Genomic DNA, 21,348 nt, shown 5'->3' on the forward strand with positions numbered 1-21,348 from the left:
CCAGTTGCAGATGTTCATAGCAGCTGGGAAGAAGGAGAGTGGAACAGCACCTAGATTGACATCCTGGTTGGTCAATGAAATCTTCCCTACCATTAACATCACCTTCTGTATATAGCTGGAGCTGGTTTTTCTGGCTAGTTAGTTCAGTTAGTTCTGTTGGGAGCTCCCTGTGAGTTCTGTTGGAATTTGACCTTCTGCCATTTTGTGGTTTTTTGGCCTTTTCCCTTTTTGCTTTCCTGCTGGGATTGGCTCTTCAAGACCAGCGTGCTCCCTTTTCCGGGACTGGTTGTTCAGCACAACCAGAGTTCATGAGCAATTGCACTGAGTATCACTTGTATTTATGTATATTATTATTTTAACTATGTTATTACTTTTTTTGTTGTCTTATTAAACTGTTCTTATCTCAACACACAAGTTTCTCCCTTCCGATTCTCTCCCCCATCCCATCTGGGGATGAGGGAGGGTGAGTGTGCAACTACCATGGTCCTAGTTGTGGGCTAGGCTTAAACCACAACATTCAGGGTTAACACGTAAGTTCTAGAATGGATGCTTACTTTAGCATTCTCTTTTGAGGAAAAGGAGGCAGAAGTCACCAGCATCTCAGTTAAGTTTCGTATCCTGTCTTCCTGTACTTTTTGAAGAGAATTTTTTTCTTCCAACAGCTGGGACAATTGGTCTTTTTCCATTGCGTGAATTTGAGTCTTCGAAGACACCTTCCATAAAAAGAATTATTAATCAAACTAATATTTAAGAGCACAGACTACTACTACAGAAGATATACAATTACTAATATTTAAAAACAACTACACACATATGTCCTTTAAAGTCTAGAAGAGCTGTCTTTAAATCTTTAACAATGAAACTGACAATTTAGTCTACAATTTACCTGTAGACTTAGTATTTAAAGGGGTCCAAAATCCCCAAACCAATAGCACCTTGGATTTTTCTAGGGACAAAAAAAAAAAGGGGGGGGGCACTCTTTCAAGCACAACATAGTTTAAGATGACCTTCCCATGGTGCCAGAAGACTGAAGCTCTTTGAGAACTCATTCAATTGTCAAATAACAGCAAGCTACTGTAATGCATGTGGAGTCTCAAAATTTGAAGTACTGAAAATTTATTCTGTTGTAAAGCAACTGGATTACAGTAGCTAGTTTTTTGACAGCTTTATCATAGGCTTACAATACTTTACAGTAATTCAAAGTTCACATGGGATTTTCCAACAAACTCCACTGTCATTAATTCACCAAAAGCGTATATTCAGAATTGTGATTTTTCTGTGGTTTCTTTTATAATCTATACTCTAAACAAGACTTACAAGATTGCTCCTCAACTCTAGATTTTTGGAGGAAGATGAATACATGAGACACACTGGTGAGAAGTTACTATTGTTAGTTTTCTAAATGTATCTTCTACCTATACTTGATATATCAAGTATTGCCACTGATCTTATGCAGTTGCAACTTCTTGCGACTCAAACTGAACACAAACATCAGTAAGGGGGAAAAAATATTACATTGGAATCTTTAATTGCAATATAAGAAGTTATGGAATGTCAGTTAATTATTCCTTTTGATCTGTGGCAATATTGAAGTGTGCTAAAAAGTATGACCAATTTCTGTTTCTTAAATACATTAACTTACAGAAGAAGGCAATTCAGTTGATCTCATTCAGTGTTAGCTTTCACACAGATATGTTGATTATCACTTGTTCTAAACTTCACACCACTCTTTCAATTTCTATTATCTCAACAGAAGTTACAGATATCATTTTAAACAGTTTACCTGCCCCTCCAGATTTAACTGGTTTGGGTTTAAAACAGAGTGTTTCCAATAGCTATCAGTACTAAGGATAGGTTAACTTCAGTAAGGTTACTACATACTTCCTCCAGCTGCTTTTTCAAATCCAGAATTTCTTTGCGATATCTCTTCAGGAGGGCATCATCATCAAGTACTTCATTGACTTTTGGAGTATTCTTCATTCTTTTAGCTGTATTGGCAAACTGGAAGAATATACTCTCATGGGCAATAGTTAGAGAACAAATACAGGAAGAGTCTTATTCTGTCTCGTATTTCCCAGAATTAAAGGGACAGTTTATCAGATAAAGAGCAACATATAATTAAGGACACAAATATTTACATTTGCTCATTTTTCACATATTCTAAGATTTAAAGACGTAAATTTTCTTTGCTTTATCTTAGTACCTAAAAAGTGAAACCTACTTTTAAGCAAAGATATACCAAGTTATTTTTTATTTAATAAAAGGCCAAGAGAACACCAAAAAGGAACACAATCCTACCTAAAGAATACAGTTCATGAATAGTTCAGTTACACTCCTTTCTTGTAGGACCTCTCTAACGTCTTGTGTTAGCAAAGGCTTGTAGCTCTAACTGCGTTTGGAAAAGCCAAATAAGGCAAATAAGGCAAATAAGAAAACAGAGGTTATCTACTGCCTGCGAGTTGAGAGAAGGAGCTTTGTTCCACCTGCCAGAAAGCTCTAGTCAGACAACCTAGTACAAGATGACAACTGGGAAAAGATGCTCTGTACCAAACTGTTCCAAGTCCTCAGAGCACCTTTAGAAGATTCTAGTGACTAAAGATCCAGCAGATTACATTTTTCCACCCCTCCAACCTGTCTACAATGAAGTCTTGAGTCAGAATAATGTTTGAAAATAGGTGAGAAGTTTTACCTGAAGAGTACTGAGCGTTTCGTCAAAAGAAACAGGAGTAACCGTACAAATAATAACTGTCTTCGCATTTCCTCCAAGGGAGTTCTGCAGAATTCGAGTCAGCTTGCTGTCTCTGTAATTTATGAAGCTGATGAAAAAGAGGGAAGAAAAAGATATAATATTTCTGAATAAAAAAACCCCACAGTAAATATATTTTCTAGAGGTAATAAGTTATTTGAAATAGTTAGTTACATAAAATAGGATTATATAAAAGGGATTTTAATTTCTTAGTTTATTAGTGGCTTCTCTTAAAACATGTATACAAACAAAGTGCTTACCCAGAAGGATCATCACAAAGTTTTTTGATAACCTGACCCAGAATGAACAAGCTCCGATTTATATTGCAGCCTTCTTTCAGTCGGATACCTAGATATCACACAGTAATTTTTTTTTTTAATTTAAAACAACATTAAGATACATTTTCAACCTGTCAAGCTTGTGTGCTACGTTGTGCTCAGAGGGATTATCCAAGATGTAAATCTCAGATGCCACAATGCACTATGACCCAAATCAGCAGCCAGTATAAAATTCTTTATAACAGCTGAAATGTTTCAAAATAAGAGAGTAATCACAAACATTAATAACTGTTACATAACAAGTAGCTGGGGCCATAAGAACTTTAATTTTGTTTCCAGTTTTGATTTTGCAAATTTCCGTATTTATATGTGTAAGTGTACCGAACAAGCCTCAAAAGTTGTAAAAGAGAATATTAACTTGTGTTCCTCTCGTATCACTTTTTTAATGATAAAGACATTTTTGTGCAGCGTCCTGCTGTCATTGTTAACAATCAAGTTTCCTCTTGGCAAAAGAGTGAGCCATCTATTCACTCTTCACCTTTACACATGAGCTCCTACAAGCTTCTAATGATTTCTTTACTACAAGTGAATCTTTACTGACTCATCTCTATTTTATTAGTTCAGTGCAGGACTGTTGCTGGACCTGCTATTCTAGAAAATCTGTATGACTACCTAATAGTTTGCACTTTACAGCATTTTCAGTATTTTCCTGCCCTACCAAGGGGGAGATTATTATAAGCAATACAAGTATATAATATAAGTAACACAATAGCACACAGATCAAATAATTTCCTTTCTATCATAGTCTCCCACAAGGGTTAATTAACAGAAGTGGTCATCAGGAGAGCCTCATTTAACACTCACCTTCAGATCCTGTTTGACTAGCTCTTTCACTGCCTGCCAGATCTACCAAGTTCTGCAAATTCATTAAATACGTCACAGGTTAGTTCTGAGCCAATTTAATTTTGGATAGTCTTAATTCTAAACCTCTGCTAAGAATTTAAGAAATTAAAGTTACACTTAGAAAAAAGCAAGAGGTCTGTCATTATTGGAAATAATCCATAACTACACACATACCAACCAATACTTTCAAGGTACATAAGGACATGGAATAAGTTTGTATGAACTCTGTTAATACCACCCTGAACCATATTACAAACTTGCAGTGCAATTCAGTGCCCTCAATAACAAAAAGATAAATATCGCTTCTTGATACAGAAGTGTTAACTATATATTCAAGATGTAGAAATCTTCATAGAATCACAGATCTGGTCTAATCTTTCATGGGAAAGAGAGCCTAGATAAGAATATCTAGCACCCTGCCCTGAATCAGTTCTATGTCTCTCCTTGTGGGGATAAGGAAGAAATTAAATACCACAGGAAAAGCCTCACTCAATGTCAGCTGGAACTTTGTAACATCCTATAATGATTTACCTGAGCAAGCAGCCCTCACTTTGATTGGTTTATGTTTCAGAAGAGTAAAATCCTGTACTAACTGCACCAAGCAGCAACATACCAAAAAGGCCAGAAAAACCTCTCTCCCCCACATTGGTTGAGGTTACTATAAAGTCAGTTGGAACAGACAGACAGGACGGGGGGTGGTATAAGGGTAGATCCCATAAGCTACAGTGAGACAAAAAAGTGGGCAGTACTTCACACAGCTACTGCACAAGTAGTGTTTACACTCAGATCCCAGAGCTTTCTCACATGAAGCCAGAACAGAAAGCTCTTTCCACAACACATGAGATTGACTTCACACTATTCCGAATTCTGAATAAGAGTGCTCATGAAGATTTTAGCAAGCTCAAATGCTTTCCTATTGATTTCCTTCCTCCAGTTGACTTGTATTCTTTTCTGAGAATCAAGGGAAGGCTAAACAGAGAAAGCTTCAGAAACCAAAACACTTCCCTAGAAATCAGCAGTGTATTCCCCCAGCACAGGACATTTCATATACTAGTAATCTGAAGAGATACTAAGTGGGCTTACTTTTGAGAAAATGAGTCTTCTGGCCATTGCAGCTGTAAGGCCACATGTTATTTTAACAACAACTAAATCTGAGGGTAAGAGAAGCCTTAAGGTTACCCACTTTACAAGTTATTTTACAGGGCTTCTCAGTGGTCAGGAACAATTGTAAGGGAAGTTGTTTTCAACAAAATGTAAGAGCACTCTCACAAAAGCCCCTTAGGCTCCTGGGAGGGCATAACACTCCCCAACCCAGCACAAATTGTCTAGGAACTATTCTCACATCAGAACACCCTTTGGTGGGAAGACACCCTCTGGATGACATCCCAGGACCCTCCCTCTATACAGATGATCAGAAACACAATTTCTGCTTAAGAAATGCCTGATGGAAGTTAACAACAAAGCATGCCTGTGATGTCATTATAAAGTAACATCCTTCTCTCTAACAAGTGGTAACAGTAAATTCTCCACTTAAATGTCCGTTTAATAACTTCTTGGAGTACAGCTTACCAAGTGGGATACCATCACTGCTCCATCACAGTTTGTATTTGCAGGGTCACTTCGTTCTCTGCTTTCAATGATCTAGAAGAAGAGGGTGCAGTAAAGTTTTTGCCACTTCGAAAATAAAAACTCTCCTAATAGTGAAATGGTTTTTACCATTCTGAAGATAGTGTGAGAACGGCTGCTGTGTTCATTCATTTTTGTTTCTCCATAATGGCGATTTTCTGTCAACAAGTAATATTAGAATACTTTTGCTTATATTCGTATAAACTGGAGATAACAGACAATAAGCACCATTTTAAAACTATGAAAAACATTGATTTCTGAATATAATCTCAAAGAGATACCTCATGATTCTAGATATATCTGATTCAATAATGCTCTTCTAAGATATCAGCTGACATTGGCTAAACAACTTACTTTCTCCTTTTCTGATCCATTCCATAACTTGTTCTGGGGCAACCACCACCTCTTCAATCAGATCTTCTACATATGTATTCCTCTTCAGAACAAAAGCAGTAATAAATTTTACTGAACTCCAAAACTCACTTCAATACATTAAGTTAACATTACCAGCAATTATTATGGTATTTATTCTACTTTGCTCCCTTCTTAAAAGGAAGTAAAAAATCAGTTGAATGTCTTTTACTCTGAACACAAGAAATAGGGAAGTTTAGACCTTTATCAGAACTGTAGCCTAAAGGCACAAGAATCAGAGATCTAGAAAGTTTTCTAAAAATAAAACTGGTAAGAGAAATACCCTTTTGGACATTTTGAGGGAATCCAGGAGTATATTTCTCAGTAAATGTTATAAGGCCATAATCATACAACTGATAAGTCTCCCTTCTTCCCCAGTTCCAAAAGCATTGATCATTTAGGGCATTGAAATTAAAGAAAAAAACATTATTTGCTACAAAACTTAACATAAAGAAACTGAAGATGGCATTAATATATTTATTTTCCCTACTGATCTTACTGAATAGTTCTAGTCTGATGGTTATTCTATGGTTACAGTAGAAGAAAAGTTTATCTACTTTGTAGATGATATGAAGATGGTGTTAAAGTAATTCTCTATCTGTTGGAGACTTCTAACACATTGAGAGAGAGGCTTAAATATCACATCTGTGGAAGTTTTATTAACTAGACAGCTCCCAGGTAATCACTGACAAAGTTAAATAAATATAGTACCCTGGAAAACTGACATTTACAAACATTGACAAAGACAAACCAGGAACAGCAAGTCCAACTTCTCTGTTGTTATTCTACTACATCGAGTGTCCTGCTAATTCTGAACATAATGATTACACAATTTGACACAGAAAAGTTTTCAACTGGATGCCTCTGAAGACTTTCTTTTTTTTTTAAACTCCTTTGACTCCAAGCAGATACATTACTTAGACTACACAACATCCACTTACATTAACATCCTCACGAATTCCCAGAGGCTTCTTTTTCCTGATATCACAAAGCAAATCTGTAATGGTTTCATTGTAGATTTCCATGTAAGAAACTCTTAGCAAGAATTCTCTGTCTGGAATCTAATGTTCAAAGCGAAAGAAAAAAGAAAACAAATCAACAGACTAATAAATGAACACCTTTTAATGCAAGGATTGTAAACTAGAAGGTATGTTTGGATACCATTCCACAGATGTCTTTCCGCCCATCCTCTTTTGCACATTAGCATCCCCCAATACAGAACCATTTTTCTTCTCTCCCACTTCTTTCCAGCTGCATGACGGTATATCACTTCTAGTAGGTTATAAATGAAGATAACTGCCCTACAGAAGCGTGACAATAGTCCTCCAACTTAAATGCCCTTTCCATATCGAATTTCCTCCTGCTTAGGCTCTTTCCTCTCTGTGTACCCAGTCTCCTCTCTGCTCGCTCACATTTACTGTGCTGCTGCTGCTCCTTGCGCTGCCTCCCTCCTAGAGAATCCCAGGGTGAGGAAAGGCTGCGCAATGGACTCTGGGGCTACAGCACCACAGAAAGTTTTCTACTTTTATAGACCCCCTGAGACACTCTGCAATTCCTCAAAGGAGCACTGACCATTTCACCTAACTGATGACTATTACCTGAAATCCTCAAGGCAGAAGCAAGTGCTCTGCAGATGACATTTTGAAAAAAAAAAAAATTAAAAAAAAAAAATCACTGTTTTAACTTACACCTTCTCCTTACTTCCTACTAGCACTGAGCAATTAGCCTATGATTCTTTTGAAAGCCTGAAATACGTAAATTTTGTATCATATTCTTCCCACTATGAGAGTCTTTAATGAAGTTAATTTTAAATTTTAAAATAGCACAATAAAGAACACAAAGGTTCACATTACCTTTTCTACCCAATTAATGAGTAAGCATCCATTTATACTTATAATCAAGGTTTAGTATATTTGAAAATTTAACAAACCCCCTCAGTTTTGTTCTGATTTGATTCCAACTAATAGTCTCATCTTGTTTTAAAACTACTCACCTTTGCAAGACTGGGAAAGCAACTGCAACATATGGTCCAAAATAAATTAATTTCCTTGATATTAAAACTATTTTTTCTCTAACAACCACAAATATTACTTGCTCTTTCAGTCACCTCAATTTAATGGAATTGCTTACCTCACAAATAATTTTGAAAACTTGTTGAATTGCCTTAGGAATAATGCCCGGAGAATATTCATTTCCCATCATTGTGTACGTCTTCCCTGAAGCAGTCTGTCCATAAGCAAAGATTGTGCCTAGAAAGATGGTTAAATTTCACTGATTACTTATGAAATACATTACAAACAGGATTTAAACACTGTTTTAAAACTTACCATTATAGCCTTGCACAGCTGACTGTATAATTGGAACAGCAACACTTTCATACAACTGCTGAGTGTTGTCACTTGAGTGAAATATACGATCTTAAAGAAAAATTAAAATAAAGCATGTAAATCCATCAACTTGCAAGACAAAAAACAAGCTGTCATCTTACTATTGCTGACTTCAAGTACAATAAATGGACATCAGATGGTTTGTAGGATAGTTCAAACATAAAATGTAATTGTGACACTAAGGCAGGCTTTTTTCTTTTTTAAAAAAATTTTTCTTTTTTTTTTTTTAAAAAAAGAAGTATTATGCCCAGAACGAAGAAAGATACAACGAACAGACAAGTAAAAAAAAAAACCCTAAGAATGATGGACCCAGTTAAATAGGCATCCCATTTAATCCTAAACCCAGTTACAGCTAGTTATCTAGGAGGATTATAAACTTGACAGGACAGGCTACTTGTTGAACTCCTAGGCTGAATGGAGCGTGCTTTTATTGAATCTGTAATTTTGAAAAACCTTTGTGGAGGCTACATTCATATTAACAAGTAGAGTGGATCAGTAGGAAGAGATTCGAAGTGAGGCCATTAGTTATGAGGATCTGACATCCACACCAGGCACTTCTCAGTTTTGGGTTCTCCCTTGTAATGCTCCGGACTACCCCTGGTATAATCCATTTGTAACTGGAATTCATATGACAATAATCCAGCTCCAGTGTTCCAAAACCACCCTCCAGCATGAACTAGCACAGAGAAAGCAACGTCCACCAGGAAGCTGACTTAAAGCACGTTCAATGACTAAAACTGAAATCCTGTGCGCCTCAATCGCACTCCTTTAAACTTCCGAAGTTGGAAAAAAAGTTCAGGGACGTTGCAAAAAGGCGAGGCCATTGATGTTAGCAACGTTAAAGTAGTACAGTAGTGGAGGTTCATGTAAGCATCACAATGGAAAGTCCGAGGGAGCTGGGTCTCTTTAGCTTGGAGAAGAGGAGACTGAGCGGGGGGCCTCAATGTTTATAAATATATAAAGGGTGGGTGTCAGGAGGATGGAGCCAGGCTCTTCTCGGTGACAACCAACAGTAAGACAAGGGGTAATGGGTTCAAGCTGGAACACAAGAGGTTCCACTTAAATTTGAGAAGAAACTTCTTCCCAGTGAGGGTGCCAGAGCCTGGCCCAGGCTGCCCAGGGAGGTTGTGGAGTCTCCTTCTCTGCAGACATTCCAACCCGCCTGGACACCTTCCTGTGTAACCCCATCTGGGTGTTCCTGCTCCGGCGGGGGGATTGCACTGGGTGAGCTTTCAAGGTCCCTTCCAATCCCTGACATTCTGGGATTCTGTGAATAAAATAATCACTTTCATAGCCTTACCGTAACTGAATACTTTTGTGCCATTGACTTCGGAAATAGTATTATTTTCACTTTTCCAGTGGAGCGCCACTTTATCACCCAGGGCATTTTCTCTGCAAGAAGAGACACTCGTAAGTTTCTAAGGTGAGGACCGTGCTCCTGTGGCCGGGCCTACCCCGCGGTGAGGCCGCGGGCACCTCTCGGTCCCCCAGGCCCCGCCAGCCCCGTCTGTTCCAGCTCTCTCCTTCCTCCACGGGGACTGACGCCGCCGCCTCCCCCGCTTCGAAGGGCGGTAGCGGCGCTCCCGGGGGCCCAGCAACACGCAGGGAAGCGGAGGGAGCCCGCGGCCAGCACTGCAGCCTCCCCTCCGGCCAGGCGGAGCCTCACCTGGCGATGAGCGGCCGCACACGCACACAGACCGTCACGGCCCCCTCGTCCGCCATCCCCGCGGCCGCTGGGCACGCAGCCGCCGCTCGCTCGCTCGCTCCCTCCTCGCCCGCACACAGACGAAAGACCCACAGCCCCAACCGCCACCACAGTTTGAACTTCTCCCCAGGCCGCTTCCTATTGGTCCGCGCAGGGTAGGCGCCTCGGCGGAGCGTACCACTCGGCAAAAGCTGGCGGGGGTGCAAGGAAGGCGTGCCGAGGGGTGGATGGCTGAGCAGCCCCAGAGCTCTCTCACAACACACCCCCGTCTGCCGAGAGGCCGGCGATGGTGCGGGCCAGCGCTGCGGCGCGCTGAGAGCGGCGGGCGGCAGCGGCCGCTAGCGGGAGCGCGGCGGGCGGCAGCACCGGGGCGGCGGCGGCGGCTCGGCACTACGTAAAGCTGCCTGCTGGTTTAAACGGTACGCTGCCACACGGAAAAGTGACGGTGTTACGTGGTTGAGTTTGGTTTTTTTTAAGTAAAACTTACAAGGTTTTGAAGTGCAGGCTGCCCGCCAGTGTGGTGTGTGTGGGGCGTGGAGGGAGGGGAAGGCGACTGTAAAGGAGAGCCCACAGAAATCAAAAAAGAAGGCGTACTCCAGTTGCATTTCTTTAAAGACCACCTCATTAATGACTAATTTATGAAAATACTATTAACTTTTACAGTTTTAAAATAAAAAGATGTTTGCCCCCGTTATTTTAATCATCATCCTCCTCTTCATCATCCTCAGCAGCTTCTTCCTCCTCCTCCTCTTCCTCTTCTGCAGCCAAGGCCTTTTCCTGCGCAGCCTTGAAAGCCTGTTCCTCCTCCACAGTGGGGTCTGTTGTCTCAGTGATTTCGGGCCCGCTGGGGTATTCCGCTTGCACCGGCGGAGGCAGCGCGGGACTGTGGTTCTCCGGGCTGTATTTGTGACCCCAGCCAAAGTAGATGTTCTCAAAATTCCTGAGAAAGAAAAGTGAAAGATGACACACTCTCCCCCCAACAAAACATCAGTGGAGATAGCATCACGCTTCCTTTCTCTGCTGTGTAAAAGGTCACTGTGGTGCAGATACCCTATAACAGAAGTATTTAAAAGATGGCACCTCTTTTTAAATGCTGTAACTGTTGATTAATATATCTTCTACTTTAAAATCTCCTAATGCTAAAATGAACGTATTCTGTCTCTGCACTATATTGCCATATGAGTCCAACTTCACGTTGGTAACATCGGGCCATTTTGGACACCACTCCAGTGCCCATTTAAAAGCACATAGAGAGAATGACTGTATTGGAAACAAATGAACATTAGAACCACAGGATGTAGCTATTTTTGTAAAAAATACCACAGACTTAAGAATATAGGTTTTAAATCAAGGACTGTGCTCAACTATTAACTGGACATTTACATCCATTAACTTTATACTGGCCTTTCCAATGATTATTCATTTTCAGTCTTAAACACGTATTTACTGTTGCTGTGCACATCGCAGTGCCCTTCTCCATCAGTCTCCGGAATAGTTAGAATTCAGTCTATGAATTAATAATAAAGCAACTTTGGCTTCATTAGACAGGTATCTGTGTTTAGCATAGGCAGTCTGTGTTGTAACCATGTCAACTAGGTACTCACCTGCCAGATGCAAAGGCATATGCTCCGGGCCATCGGTTAGACTGGAGAATTGCAGCAGCGTGGTGTGGGATCAGGTTTGTAGAAGGCTGAGCTGTCCAAGCAGGGATGTTTTGAATTCCTGGAGGCAGCCAAACACACACAGTCTATGAATAAATTGATTTATGAGCCTCTACAAAATATTTAAGATGGAGCTACAAGACTTTCACAGAATTCAAGCAATGGTTATATTAAGTCGCATGTTAGAAGAGCCAGAAGTCAGAACCAATAAATGTAGGTGCTGTATTCAAACTGGTGTTTTGGATGGATGGGTAGGATGGTAGCACAGGAATGCCAATAGAGCCACGTACAGAGAAGATCAAGCTCCTGAAATTCAGTAGTACTCGCCACTGTTTCTTTTGTCAAGGACTGTTTATCACTTATGGATAAATTACATAGTTATATTTGACCTTGGGCAAAGCATGCAGAGTAGGAAAATAATTTACTGTTGATGTAATCTAATATTCGGGTTCCCATATTCCCATGATTTGCTACAGTAATATGCTACAGGATCTAAATTCTTATTTGTATATTTATGCATTTGTGTAAGTAAATATATTTATTTATTTACATGTGCACACATTTTTTTTTTCCTAAAAAGATGATGGAAAAATAGCTGAATGTATTTCATGTAGTGAGCTGTCTTGAACTTGTATCAGCCTGACAAGTCTGAGGTATCTTTTCCCTTTATTCTCAACAACATTGTTAACTAGTAAACCCAGTTATTTAAGTTTTAATGTCAATACCGTCAACCATTTTGCTTTTGATCAATTTTGTAAAAGAATGTGCTTACCCACAGGGGCAAACTCTATTGGTCCATAAAGCGTCAGAGTCCTATAACTTAAACTGTTTACTACCTAAATGCCAACATTCCTAGTGGCTCTCTATCGAAAACTTCACATTTCATGAAGAATACCTTCATCTTCGGACAGTGGAGTGAGGAGAGGAGGTCCTACTTCTTGCTGTAGTTCCTCTGGCTCCTCTGCTTTCTCCTCCTCTTCATCTTCGTCATCTTCTTCTTCCTCTGATTTTTGAATAGGATTAAGCCAAACACAGCGACCCTATAATTGACATGGAAAAATAATAAATACATGTAACAATCACTGAAAGAATGCAAACCAGTTAAAAGAATTGGCTCAGGCACACACACAGTTATGGGAGGGGGAGAAAAGAAAAATACATACTCCATAATTGTTATATTGTTGGCAGAATATTGTATCCTCTTGGCAGAGTGTTCCCTATATCCTTCGTTCCTCCCTCATGCCTGCTTACTATTTCAGAATAACCTCATACCTCTGTCATCAGCTTTTTTTATTTTGTAGTTTTCAGTTCCTTGTCAGTTTGATTTGTGTCCTTGTTACATGACCAGCTACTGCAAGCTAAGAGATTACCACGTACACACTTTGCCCCATCCTTTTAAAGTCTGCCTTGTTATTTAGCTATCAGTCAGAGGAACATAGCAAAATGTTCCTAAGATTCTAATGCATATCGATTTTATTTTTATAACTATTGTTTTGCTGGTCATAATTTTAAACTTTGTTTCCTACCATTTGCTGTTATTTTACACTAGCATTCTTGAATTAGTAGACTGGCCAGCAAGTGATCCAGCAATGATTATCGAATTAGTAATACATCTTTCCAGCGCTAACCTGATATCACAAATATTTTATGGTACAATTTTATTTACAATATTTTCGTTTTAAGCTTTTCATTTGCATGTTTCATGGAAGAAAGTAAGCAACAAACAATAAACTGGAAGAAAACGTCAAATAAGTTCCATTTAGCATACAATCATAACCTATCTATATTTTAGCATTCTACCCAGGAAAAGAGACTTTAAAACATTTTTGTCAAGTAAGGACTTCAAAAGAGAAAACCTAATGTAAAAGATCACCAGAAATTATTGTATCCATCAAAGCCTAACTCCATACTGTTATCTAAAGTTCTTGAGAACACACCACTGGAAAAAGTACCAAACCTCGAAGGTTCCTAGATATATGTATATATATAAATATATGCTGTATGTAAATATGTGCAACATATTTATGTATTATATACTATATCAAATATATTTTCTGTAGAAAAATATTACAGTACAATACTATTTCTGGTGAATAGTTCACATGTGCAGGTGAGGGGTGTCATTTACATTCTGAAACCCATCGAGTACTATGGTGTGAAGGGGACCCGAGGACCATGTGAGCTGTACGCCAGAACATACCTGCATGAGAATGCTCTGGACGTGGTGTACCCACGTGGAGAGAGAATCCACCATTTCAGCCACAGGAAGAGGCTGGAAATCGGGGTTTTCTTCAAATGTATCTCTTCCTCCCTCCTCGTCTTCATCTCCTTCTTCCTCTGCAAACTGGTAAAATCCAATGGGAGAGATCTGGGTTCCTGCTGAGATCCGAGCTATCTGTGCACGCAGGTAATTGGCCTCATTTCCTGGGAAAGGAGGAAAGCTCACAACAGGAGCATCCAGCCTACCGGTGAAGAACTTCTTGATTTTCCTGGCACAGACAATCTGGGCTGGTGTCACTGGAGGCAACTTCACCCAGGGTTTGCCTGGCTCATTACAGACAAAGTAGACATATTTATTAGCCCCAGTCCCATTTTCTTCTTTTGGGATGACAGGTGGGGGCTTATAGGTAGACTTTGGTGGTTCATCTTTTTCTTTCTCCTCATCTTCATCTTCTTCTTCAATCTCACCCATCCCTTTCTCTTCTTCCTCAGTAACTTCCTCCTCTTCTCCTTCCTCCTCCTCCTCTTCCCCGTCACGGTACTGTACTTCAGCTATAATATAGTTCATCTCCAGGCCCAAAATTTTTCCCCAAAAGCGACAGGTCTGGATTGGGTGAACAGTAATAAGATTTTTAAGGGCAAGGTATATGTGATAGGATTCATCTTTGCTCAAGCCAATTCCAGCCTGTTCAAAATAAAAGGCTGTTTCCATCACATTAGGTAGAGGAGTCTCTCCCTGGGAAAGAAGATCTGGAGTTAGAGCTGAAGAATAGTATAATTATCTATTTGAAAAATTAAACATTTTATCTACTGAATGTTACACTTCACTTTCCTGTAGTGCCACTCATTCTCTCAAAGTGCTTTGCAGACACTCACTACATCTTCCGCTATAATTTAGAAAAATTAAAAATGCCATTTGAAGGGTAAAGAAGAGAACACAGATGAACTGCAGCTTTTAGAATAAAGGATTTCAAAATTCAAACTCCTAATTACTTCAAAATAAGGAAAGTCTGAATTCTTGCACAGGATTCACAAAGGACTTCAGCGCTAGGGCACGTCAGCTATGTAAGAGGCCATGACGCACCCAGTGACACTGTGTTTCCTTGAGTTTGTGGCAGATGAATTTGGGAAAAATATAATACATATTTTATATATTTAGATAGCAGACCCCAAATACTTCTCTGGAGTGAATGTTGTTCTTTTGAACACCTTGGCATAAGGCTTCCTGCATTTTTTAAAAAGACTGGCCCCTACTCTTACTGAAGTCCATAATAAGACTCTAGCTGGCTTCTGTGGAAGCAGAACTAGGCCAATAATTAAGATTTCATTAGGTATTTCCATTCACTTGATCACCCTGCTTTCATTTCATGGGAGTTGGTGATTATATCACACAGACAAAGATATTAGAATTGTACACGGCAGGGTAGGGAATTTGGAAGAAATAGTGCTAGTTTCCTACGGAATTTCTTTTGCCCTTCCAGGTTTCTTATATCAAAACAACATAGACAGGAGTATGAAAAATTCAAAATTCCTTTCTGAAATATCCTACCTTTTTCTATTTATATGATTGTATACTGTTACTGTAAAATAAGCAATAGGCTATGGAAAAGATGCAAGAGTCTCTCTTCTGTTGTTAGTATTTGTATTCTGCAGTGGAAATTCATTCGAATGTATACTGGTAACTTCATATATAAATCAAAATCTTGTTGATTGGTTTCCCTTGGTTATTTTAAGAATTCTCTTAATTTTTCGTTGTGTAAAAATGCTTCCACATATAAGCAACTCAATACTGAAAAATCCCCTGTTGTAAGAAGTGTTTTTCAATTTTAGTACTTCTTCATTATAACTATATTTTTTTTTCAGTTGCAGAAGGACAGACTGGAACCACAGCTGGAGCCAGAAGGATCACAAAATTCTCTGTTCTCTATTTTACAGTAGCAGCTGTGCACAATATTCTCAAATTGTGTCCAGAATTATTGTCACTTCAGGTAAAGAAATATAACTTTTAGATAAAGCAAATAAATTTGGATGCAATATTCCATGTTGAACTGACATATGGGAGATATTGTAAAGTTTACTTTCTGTTTGTCAGGTCTAGAACATCTATTATTTTAAAGGCTCAGGATGTTAAACTTACTCCAGGAAAAAATTCTAGTTAACCAGATGGGTTTTCTTCTTCACAACTAGACATGTGACCAACCCAACTATGAAGAAGGTACATGGTACTGTGGCTACAATTACTTATATGATTGTGAGAGGCAATAACACAAAGGAGACCACAAGTTCCTCCCTTCCTCCTTTCCCTTGCCACCATCCTCCCACACATTCCTTGGTATATATGAAGTCTCTTTTTCTCTGATAATAACTCACTATATCTTCTTCAAGTTCTTCAGCTCCTTCTCCATTTGCCCTGAGGAACAAAGCTTTACGCTTTTCTGCAGCTTCAAATGTTGGAAGAATCTCATGTTCATCTCGAAGAGTGTCCATTTTTTTCTGAAACTGAGCCCATTTCACATCCTTGCTGATATTCTCAATTATGTCTACTGCATTTGTGGGCCGTTCATCCAGGATCTTTGTTAACATATTAGCAAGATGATCATATCTGTCATATAAATGTAAATATTATTAGACTACTAGACAAAAGTCTTACAATATTATGTTTTTAATATCAAAAGTAGAAGCTAATCACCTTGAACTTTGGAAAACCATTGGAATAGTTAGATGAAAGGCGGTCATGGAGCATTATGAGCAATTAGAATTGAAACTAGCCTGATTATAATGTACTTAGGAGTAGTCTTATCTTCAATTTTGGTATATACTGTACCTGCCTCAGGAGCTGAAGCTGAATTTAAACTTGCTCTTAATCAGATCAATTTCCCTTTGAACTCTATAAATTCCATTAGGAATTTTGATTCTGAAAGATGATGGACACACACAAGTGTCACATAGCAATGAACTATTGCATTTACAACATATTCTCCCATTCTATACATACCTCCCTGGTAACCCTCCCTTTCTTAACATATCCCTTTGCCCTTTTACCAGCACTGCTTTTCTCTGCACTCATACTTATTACCCCTTTCAATTGTGTCCCTTTTTCAGACTTACAAGTTCAGGCCAGATACTGTGCTGCTTTCCAGTAAATAGGCTTTTGCATTTTCAATTGCCAGCTTTTGGGAATTGAGATCGGGTATCTGATCATCGTATGGACTGTATCCTGGCTGATAGAGACCATAACCTGGCTCATGTGGCTGATAGGGGCCGTGCCCACGTTCGTAGGCTTGACAGGGATCTTGTGTTTGGTAAGAGTCTAATCCTGGCGCGTGCGACTGATCCATGCTTTGCTGTCCTCTGCCTGATAAGAGTCTTGTCCCAGCGCGTCTGTTTATTTCTGGCGCCTGTAGGTTGCAAGAGGCTTGTTCTGCCGCCCGTGGGTGACAGAGGTGTCGAATTTGGGTCTGTGATTGATATGGTGCACGGGTGTGATTGACACCTCCTCTTCGGTCTTGTGCTTGGAAGGGGTCTTGGTCGGGCGCAGGTGGCTGACAGATGCTCTTCCTCAGGCCTGTGCCTGACCAGCCCCTTGCCTCACCCCCTGCTATTCACAAAGGCTCGTCCCGCATCCCACAGCTGCGGCCGAGCAGGGGCTCTTCAGGCTCCGAGCCCTCAAAAGGCGGCTGCCCGGGGCCCCGCTGAGGCGGGTGGTGTACGGCTGTGTCCGGGCTGCAAGTGCTCCCTGAGGCCTCGCTCCTGCCCTTCCCGTGGGTGGGACAGCGTGGCATGCGGGCCAGGCTGGGGACACCGAGCCTCCCCTCCACGGCCGTCGGCGTCGCTCGTCGCGCAGCAACGGCTGCGGCCGCGGGGCGGAGCGTCGCCGCGGTGAACCCGCCGCCGTTGCTTGGGACGCCTGGCGGGCGGTGCCGGAAGGGGCGGGTGCGCGGCGGGTTTTCTGTGGGGACTCGGCGCTGCGGTCGTTTTTACTCCGTGTCTGCGGAGGGGCCGCTGCGTGTGCTGGCGTGCTGCCCGCGCCCGCCGTGGCCCTCAGGGAGCGGGGGCGGTTGGAACTGTTGGCGGAGCCGCGCGCGCCAGGGCCGGCGGTTGAAACCGTTGGAGGCGCCGCGCGCACGGGGCGGCGGGGTGGCGTGGCCGTTGGCGCTGCCGCGGCCGTTGGCGCTGCGGCTCCCGCTCCGCCGGGCTGTCTCCCGCTGCTACCCGGCGGGCGTGGGCTTGTCCCGGGTTGCTGCTCCGGGGTGTCTCCCGCTGCTACCTGGCGGGCGTGGGTTTGTCCCGGGCTGCTGCTCCGGGGCGTCCCGCTGGCGTCGGCGCACGCTGAGGAGCAGCAGGCGGCTGGGAGGACGAGCTGATCTGTGAGGAGGCCGCCCGCCGTGTCAGCCGCCTCCTCAGCGCGGGGCGGGAGGTGCAGCGGCTCCCTGAGGGGAACCCGCGCAGCGGCTCCCTGAGGGGAACCCCCGCAGAGGCTGGCGGTGCTCCAGTCGGGCTCGTGTGTTGTTGCTGTGTTCCCCAGGTGGGAAACCTCCGCAAGCTGCCCGAGGTGTTATTTATTTTTCTAGAGGGGCTTTCCAGTCCTGCTTGTTTTCTTTTATTATGACCCACAAACCATGAAGTGCTGTCAGTACTCTGTTTTGAATGGTTCTGGTACAAGAATCTTTCAGAGCTCTGCTGAGAGCAGAAGAATGCATCTTCAAAAGCGTAATTTTGATTTTTTTAAAAAAGTGACATTCATTTAATTGCTTTTGTTGTGTGCAGTAGGAAATGCAGTTTAATCTTCTGCATTTTAGTGGTAATATATCATGCTGTTGCTATAAGGTATAGTTTTTTCTAGAAGAAAAATACTGTAAAATCTGACAATCACTTAAATTATATTCACAGATCAAAGGAAGAAAACAGATGTAAATTAAGTTGGAATGAAGGTGTTCTGATGGAAAACAGTTTTGTCATGTGATGCGATCAGTGTTAAGGAGACAGCTGGCCATGATGTGAGTAACTTATTTTTACAACACTATTTAAACACTAAAATGTGAAGGACAAATGTCACATTAGAGAGGAAGAACCTGCTAACTTCTATTAATTTAGTTACTTGAGATTTGTTTTACAGAAATATAGTGGCACAGTGTTATATGCTTTTGTTGTTCCATTAGATATTATGTGTTCTACTTGAACCAAGCCCTCATTGTGCATGTAAAATTTGCTCACATGAATTTTCTCCTTAATTGCTCATAATTAAGTATGTGAGGAACTTTTACTGTTTGAGTAAAGTTAAACACATAACTAATATTCAACGAGGAGGTTATGAAGCAAATATAGAGAGCAGATGAGTGTGTGTTTTGATGGTTTTTGTTTTTTAAAGAGCCCTTTTAAGGATTTACATTTTAGCAAGTATCTACAGCAGGCCCAATGGTAACTGTCCAGTGTTCTCTAACAATTCAACATGGAAAATAATAATGTCTTGGAGTATCAATGTGAAGAAGTTAGTGCTGTACAAATCTAAGCAAAATGCCCTGTTAAGGTTATAAGTTATATTAAATAAAGTAGTGCAATACCTGGACTGTAAAATATACTTCTCTGTCATTGGTGGGTCTGTTAATGTAGCTTATAAAAATGCAGTTTATTTTTGATATTTATTAGAAGTAACCAGAAAAAAATTCTCAGATGGGGCATTGCAAATTTCTGTCAAGTTCCAAGAGAGTAAATGCTGGAAGTATCACAAAAGAATATGAACCATTCTGAAACAGCAGCAAAACCTGCTTTTCCACATCCTTTAATAGGCAGAGAACATTTATATGAAGAATTTAAAAGTTTCTATATTGTGTTTTTATGATTCCAACAAATAAGACAAATCATAAAAATGTTAACTACTTCTGGGTTTCACCTTGTAGAGTTTTTATTATTGACTTAGTGATCTTTTCAAGGAATGTGCACAAGTTCATTTTGCAGATATATTTGCAGAACTTGCACATTGACTCCAGAGGGCGTTACAGTACTTGCAAATGACCTGTTAATTCCTTTTTATTTGATATCCATATTTGGAGGAAACCCTAGATTTTTTTTTTAGTAATTCACTTCTATAAAAGGTGTATGAAATTATCTTTCTAGATATGATATTCTCTGTATCTTTTCAATCTTGTTCAGCAAAGAAAGATAAGTGGGGCACCTATGGCTTGTAATAGTATTCCTGTGTACCTTTGTAATTAAATAAGTTAGGGCACAGGTAAAATGGCTCAGGGCAAAGAGTACCTCAGCACAGAAGGATGTTTCAACAATGTTTCAGTTATGGTCTCTCATTGATACAGAAAAGCAGGAAATGGATATGTGCAATATTGCTGCAGAATCTTACTCTGAACACTGTCAGTAGCATGGGTTAATTGACTGAACAGTGACTGGAGTATTAATGTTTTATCTTTCCAAAGGAGATATGTTAATGGTTTGTATTGTCTCTGATGTGACCAGGTAGCAATGGTCCCTTGTCCTGTGGATTCGGGTCTGGTTTTCAGCAGCCTCTTTTTAAACAACAAACCAAAACAACCGAACTCTTGCCTATTGCTGATTTCCAAGTGTAAATCTAAAGATGGTATAAAATGTTGCATATAAAATAGGACATCAGTTGCATTACTATGTAGTTCTATTGGTGAGTTTTGAACGTGCTTGTACTGGGAAGGGAATGTCAGGCAATCTGAATAGAGCTTCCCATTTCAAGTGGTAATGTCTTCCTAGAAGCATGCCTTCATCACCAGACCAATAAGTAGCACCTGTAGCTATTGTGGTGATGCTGCTCTTTACTGTGTAGCAGGCAAGGCAACTTCAGCTGAATTCCAGCCTGCACACTAGAAATCAGGTGTTATTGCTTTCAGTATGAAGCTTGTTCTGGCAAGTGGCTGCTGGGTGTGCTGTCAGCTCGCTTAAGAGGAAGGCTTAATGAGTAGGTTCTTATTGGATTTGGTATGGCATAGGTTTCAAACTGCCTACCATGGTCAAGACTAAGGTGCCTGAGCATATGAAAATGGTCCTTAGCTTTTCCTTTATACTATGTTTATGAATTAAATACTTGTGCTCACTCTGACTGCTTCCAAATTACTTTAAGAGGAAAGGTACTTGGAAAGTGTAAGTTCTGTTACCTATGTTAATTCTCATGAAGAGACTGTAAATGACATAACTACTTTTTAATTTTATTTATTTATTTATTTTTTGTTCAGGAGCCAGTGACATTTATTTTTTTCTGCAATTCCAAAAAAGCAACATGCAATTTTTATGCTTAGTTAAACATACAACAAGTGGTTTTAATTGTGTTAGAGAGTTTTCTTTTACTTTTTTTTTTAAGCCAGAGAGGATAAAAATGTATTTGTGCATCACTTTCAGAATACGGTTTTCCATTTGATCAAAATGATTCTTATGT

General features: G+C 40.4%; 2 protein-coding genes across 2 annotated transcripts in view; both read right to left on the reverse strand.

The window, feature by feature from the left end:
* Positions 1-10,073, reverse strand: part of CENPE (centromere protein E) — a 35,670-nt gene extending 25,597 nt beyond the window's left edge. Inside the window, exons 1-13 of the mRNA XM_065634281.1 lie at positions 10,018-10,073; positions 9,652-9,743; positions 8,292-8,381; positions 8,095-8,213; positions 6,906-7,025; positions 5,908-5,989; positions 5,644-5,711; positions 5,497-5,568; positions 3,889-3,940; positions 3,007-3,094; positions 2,690-2,816; positions 1,882-2,001; positions 555-713 (exon numbers count right to left, since the gene is read on the reverse strand). Of these exons, the coding sequence (XP_065490353.1) occupies positions 555-713; positions 1,882-2,001; positions 2,690-2,816; positions 3,007-3,094; positions 3,889-3,940; positions 5,497-5,568; positions 5,644-5,711; positions 5,908-5,989; positions 6,906-7,025; positions 8,095-8,213; positions 8,292-8,381; positions 9,652-9,743; positions 10,018-10,073 (1,245 nt within the window). The remainder of the gene's footprint in view (positions 1-554; positions 714-1,881; positions 2,002-2,689; positions 2,817-3,006; positions 3,095-3,888; positions 3,941-5,496; positions 5,569-5,643; positions 5,712-5,907; positions 5,990-6,905; positions 7,026-8,094; positions 8,214-8,291; positions 8,382-9,651; positions 9,744-10,017) is intronic.
* A 679-nt stretch (positions 10,074-10,752) lies between these two features.
* On the reverse strand, positions 10,753-17,307 carry LOC135988560 (radial spoke head protein 6 homolog A-like). Its single transcript, XM_065634610.1, has 6 exons — positions 17,046-17,307; positions 16,308-16,539; positions 13,918-14,673; positions 12,613-12,757; positions 11,661-11,778; positions 10,753-10,996 (listed from the first exon to the last, which is right to left on the reverse strand). Exons 1-6 carry the CDS (start codon positions 17,273-17,275, stop codon positions 10,753-10,755), a joined length of 1,725 nt encoding a protein of 574 aa, XP_065490682.1. The 5' UTR covers positions 17,276-17,307.
* Positions 17,308-21,348: the final 4,041 nt, after the last annotated feature.

Source organism: Caloenas nicobarica, chromosome 4 (assembly GCF_036013445.1).
Source record: "Caloenas nicobarica isolate bCalNic1 chromosome 4, bCalNic1.hap1, whole genome shotgun sequence".
NCBI lineage: Eukaryota > Metazoa > Chordata > Aves > Columbiformes > Columbidae > Caloenas > Caloenas nicobarica.

Bases quoted from the DNA above. Each gene is read 5' to 3' on its own strand.
- LOC135988560 (XM_065634610.1), bottom strand. From the start codon at position 17,275: ATGGATCAGTCGCACGCGCCAGGATTAGACTCTTACCAAACACAAGAT. The intron at 14,674-16,307 runs GTGAGTTATTAT...CTTCTTTCCCAG, and splicing joins AAGAACTTGAAGAAGATATA to GGAGAGACTCCTCTACCTAA. The intron at 11,779-12,612 runs GTATTCTTCATG...GGCTGCCTCCAG, and splicing joins TCCACTGTCCGAAGATGAAG to GAATTCAAAACATCCCTGCT.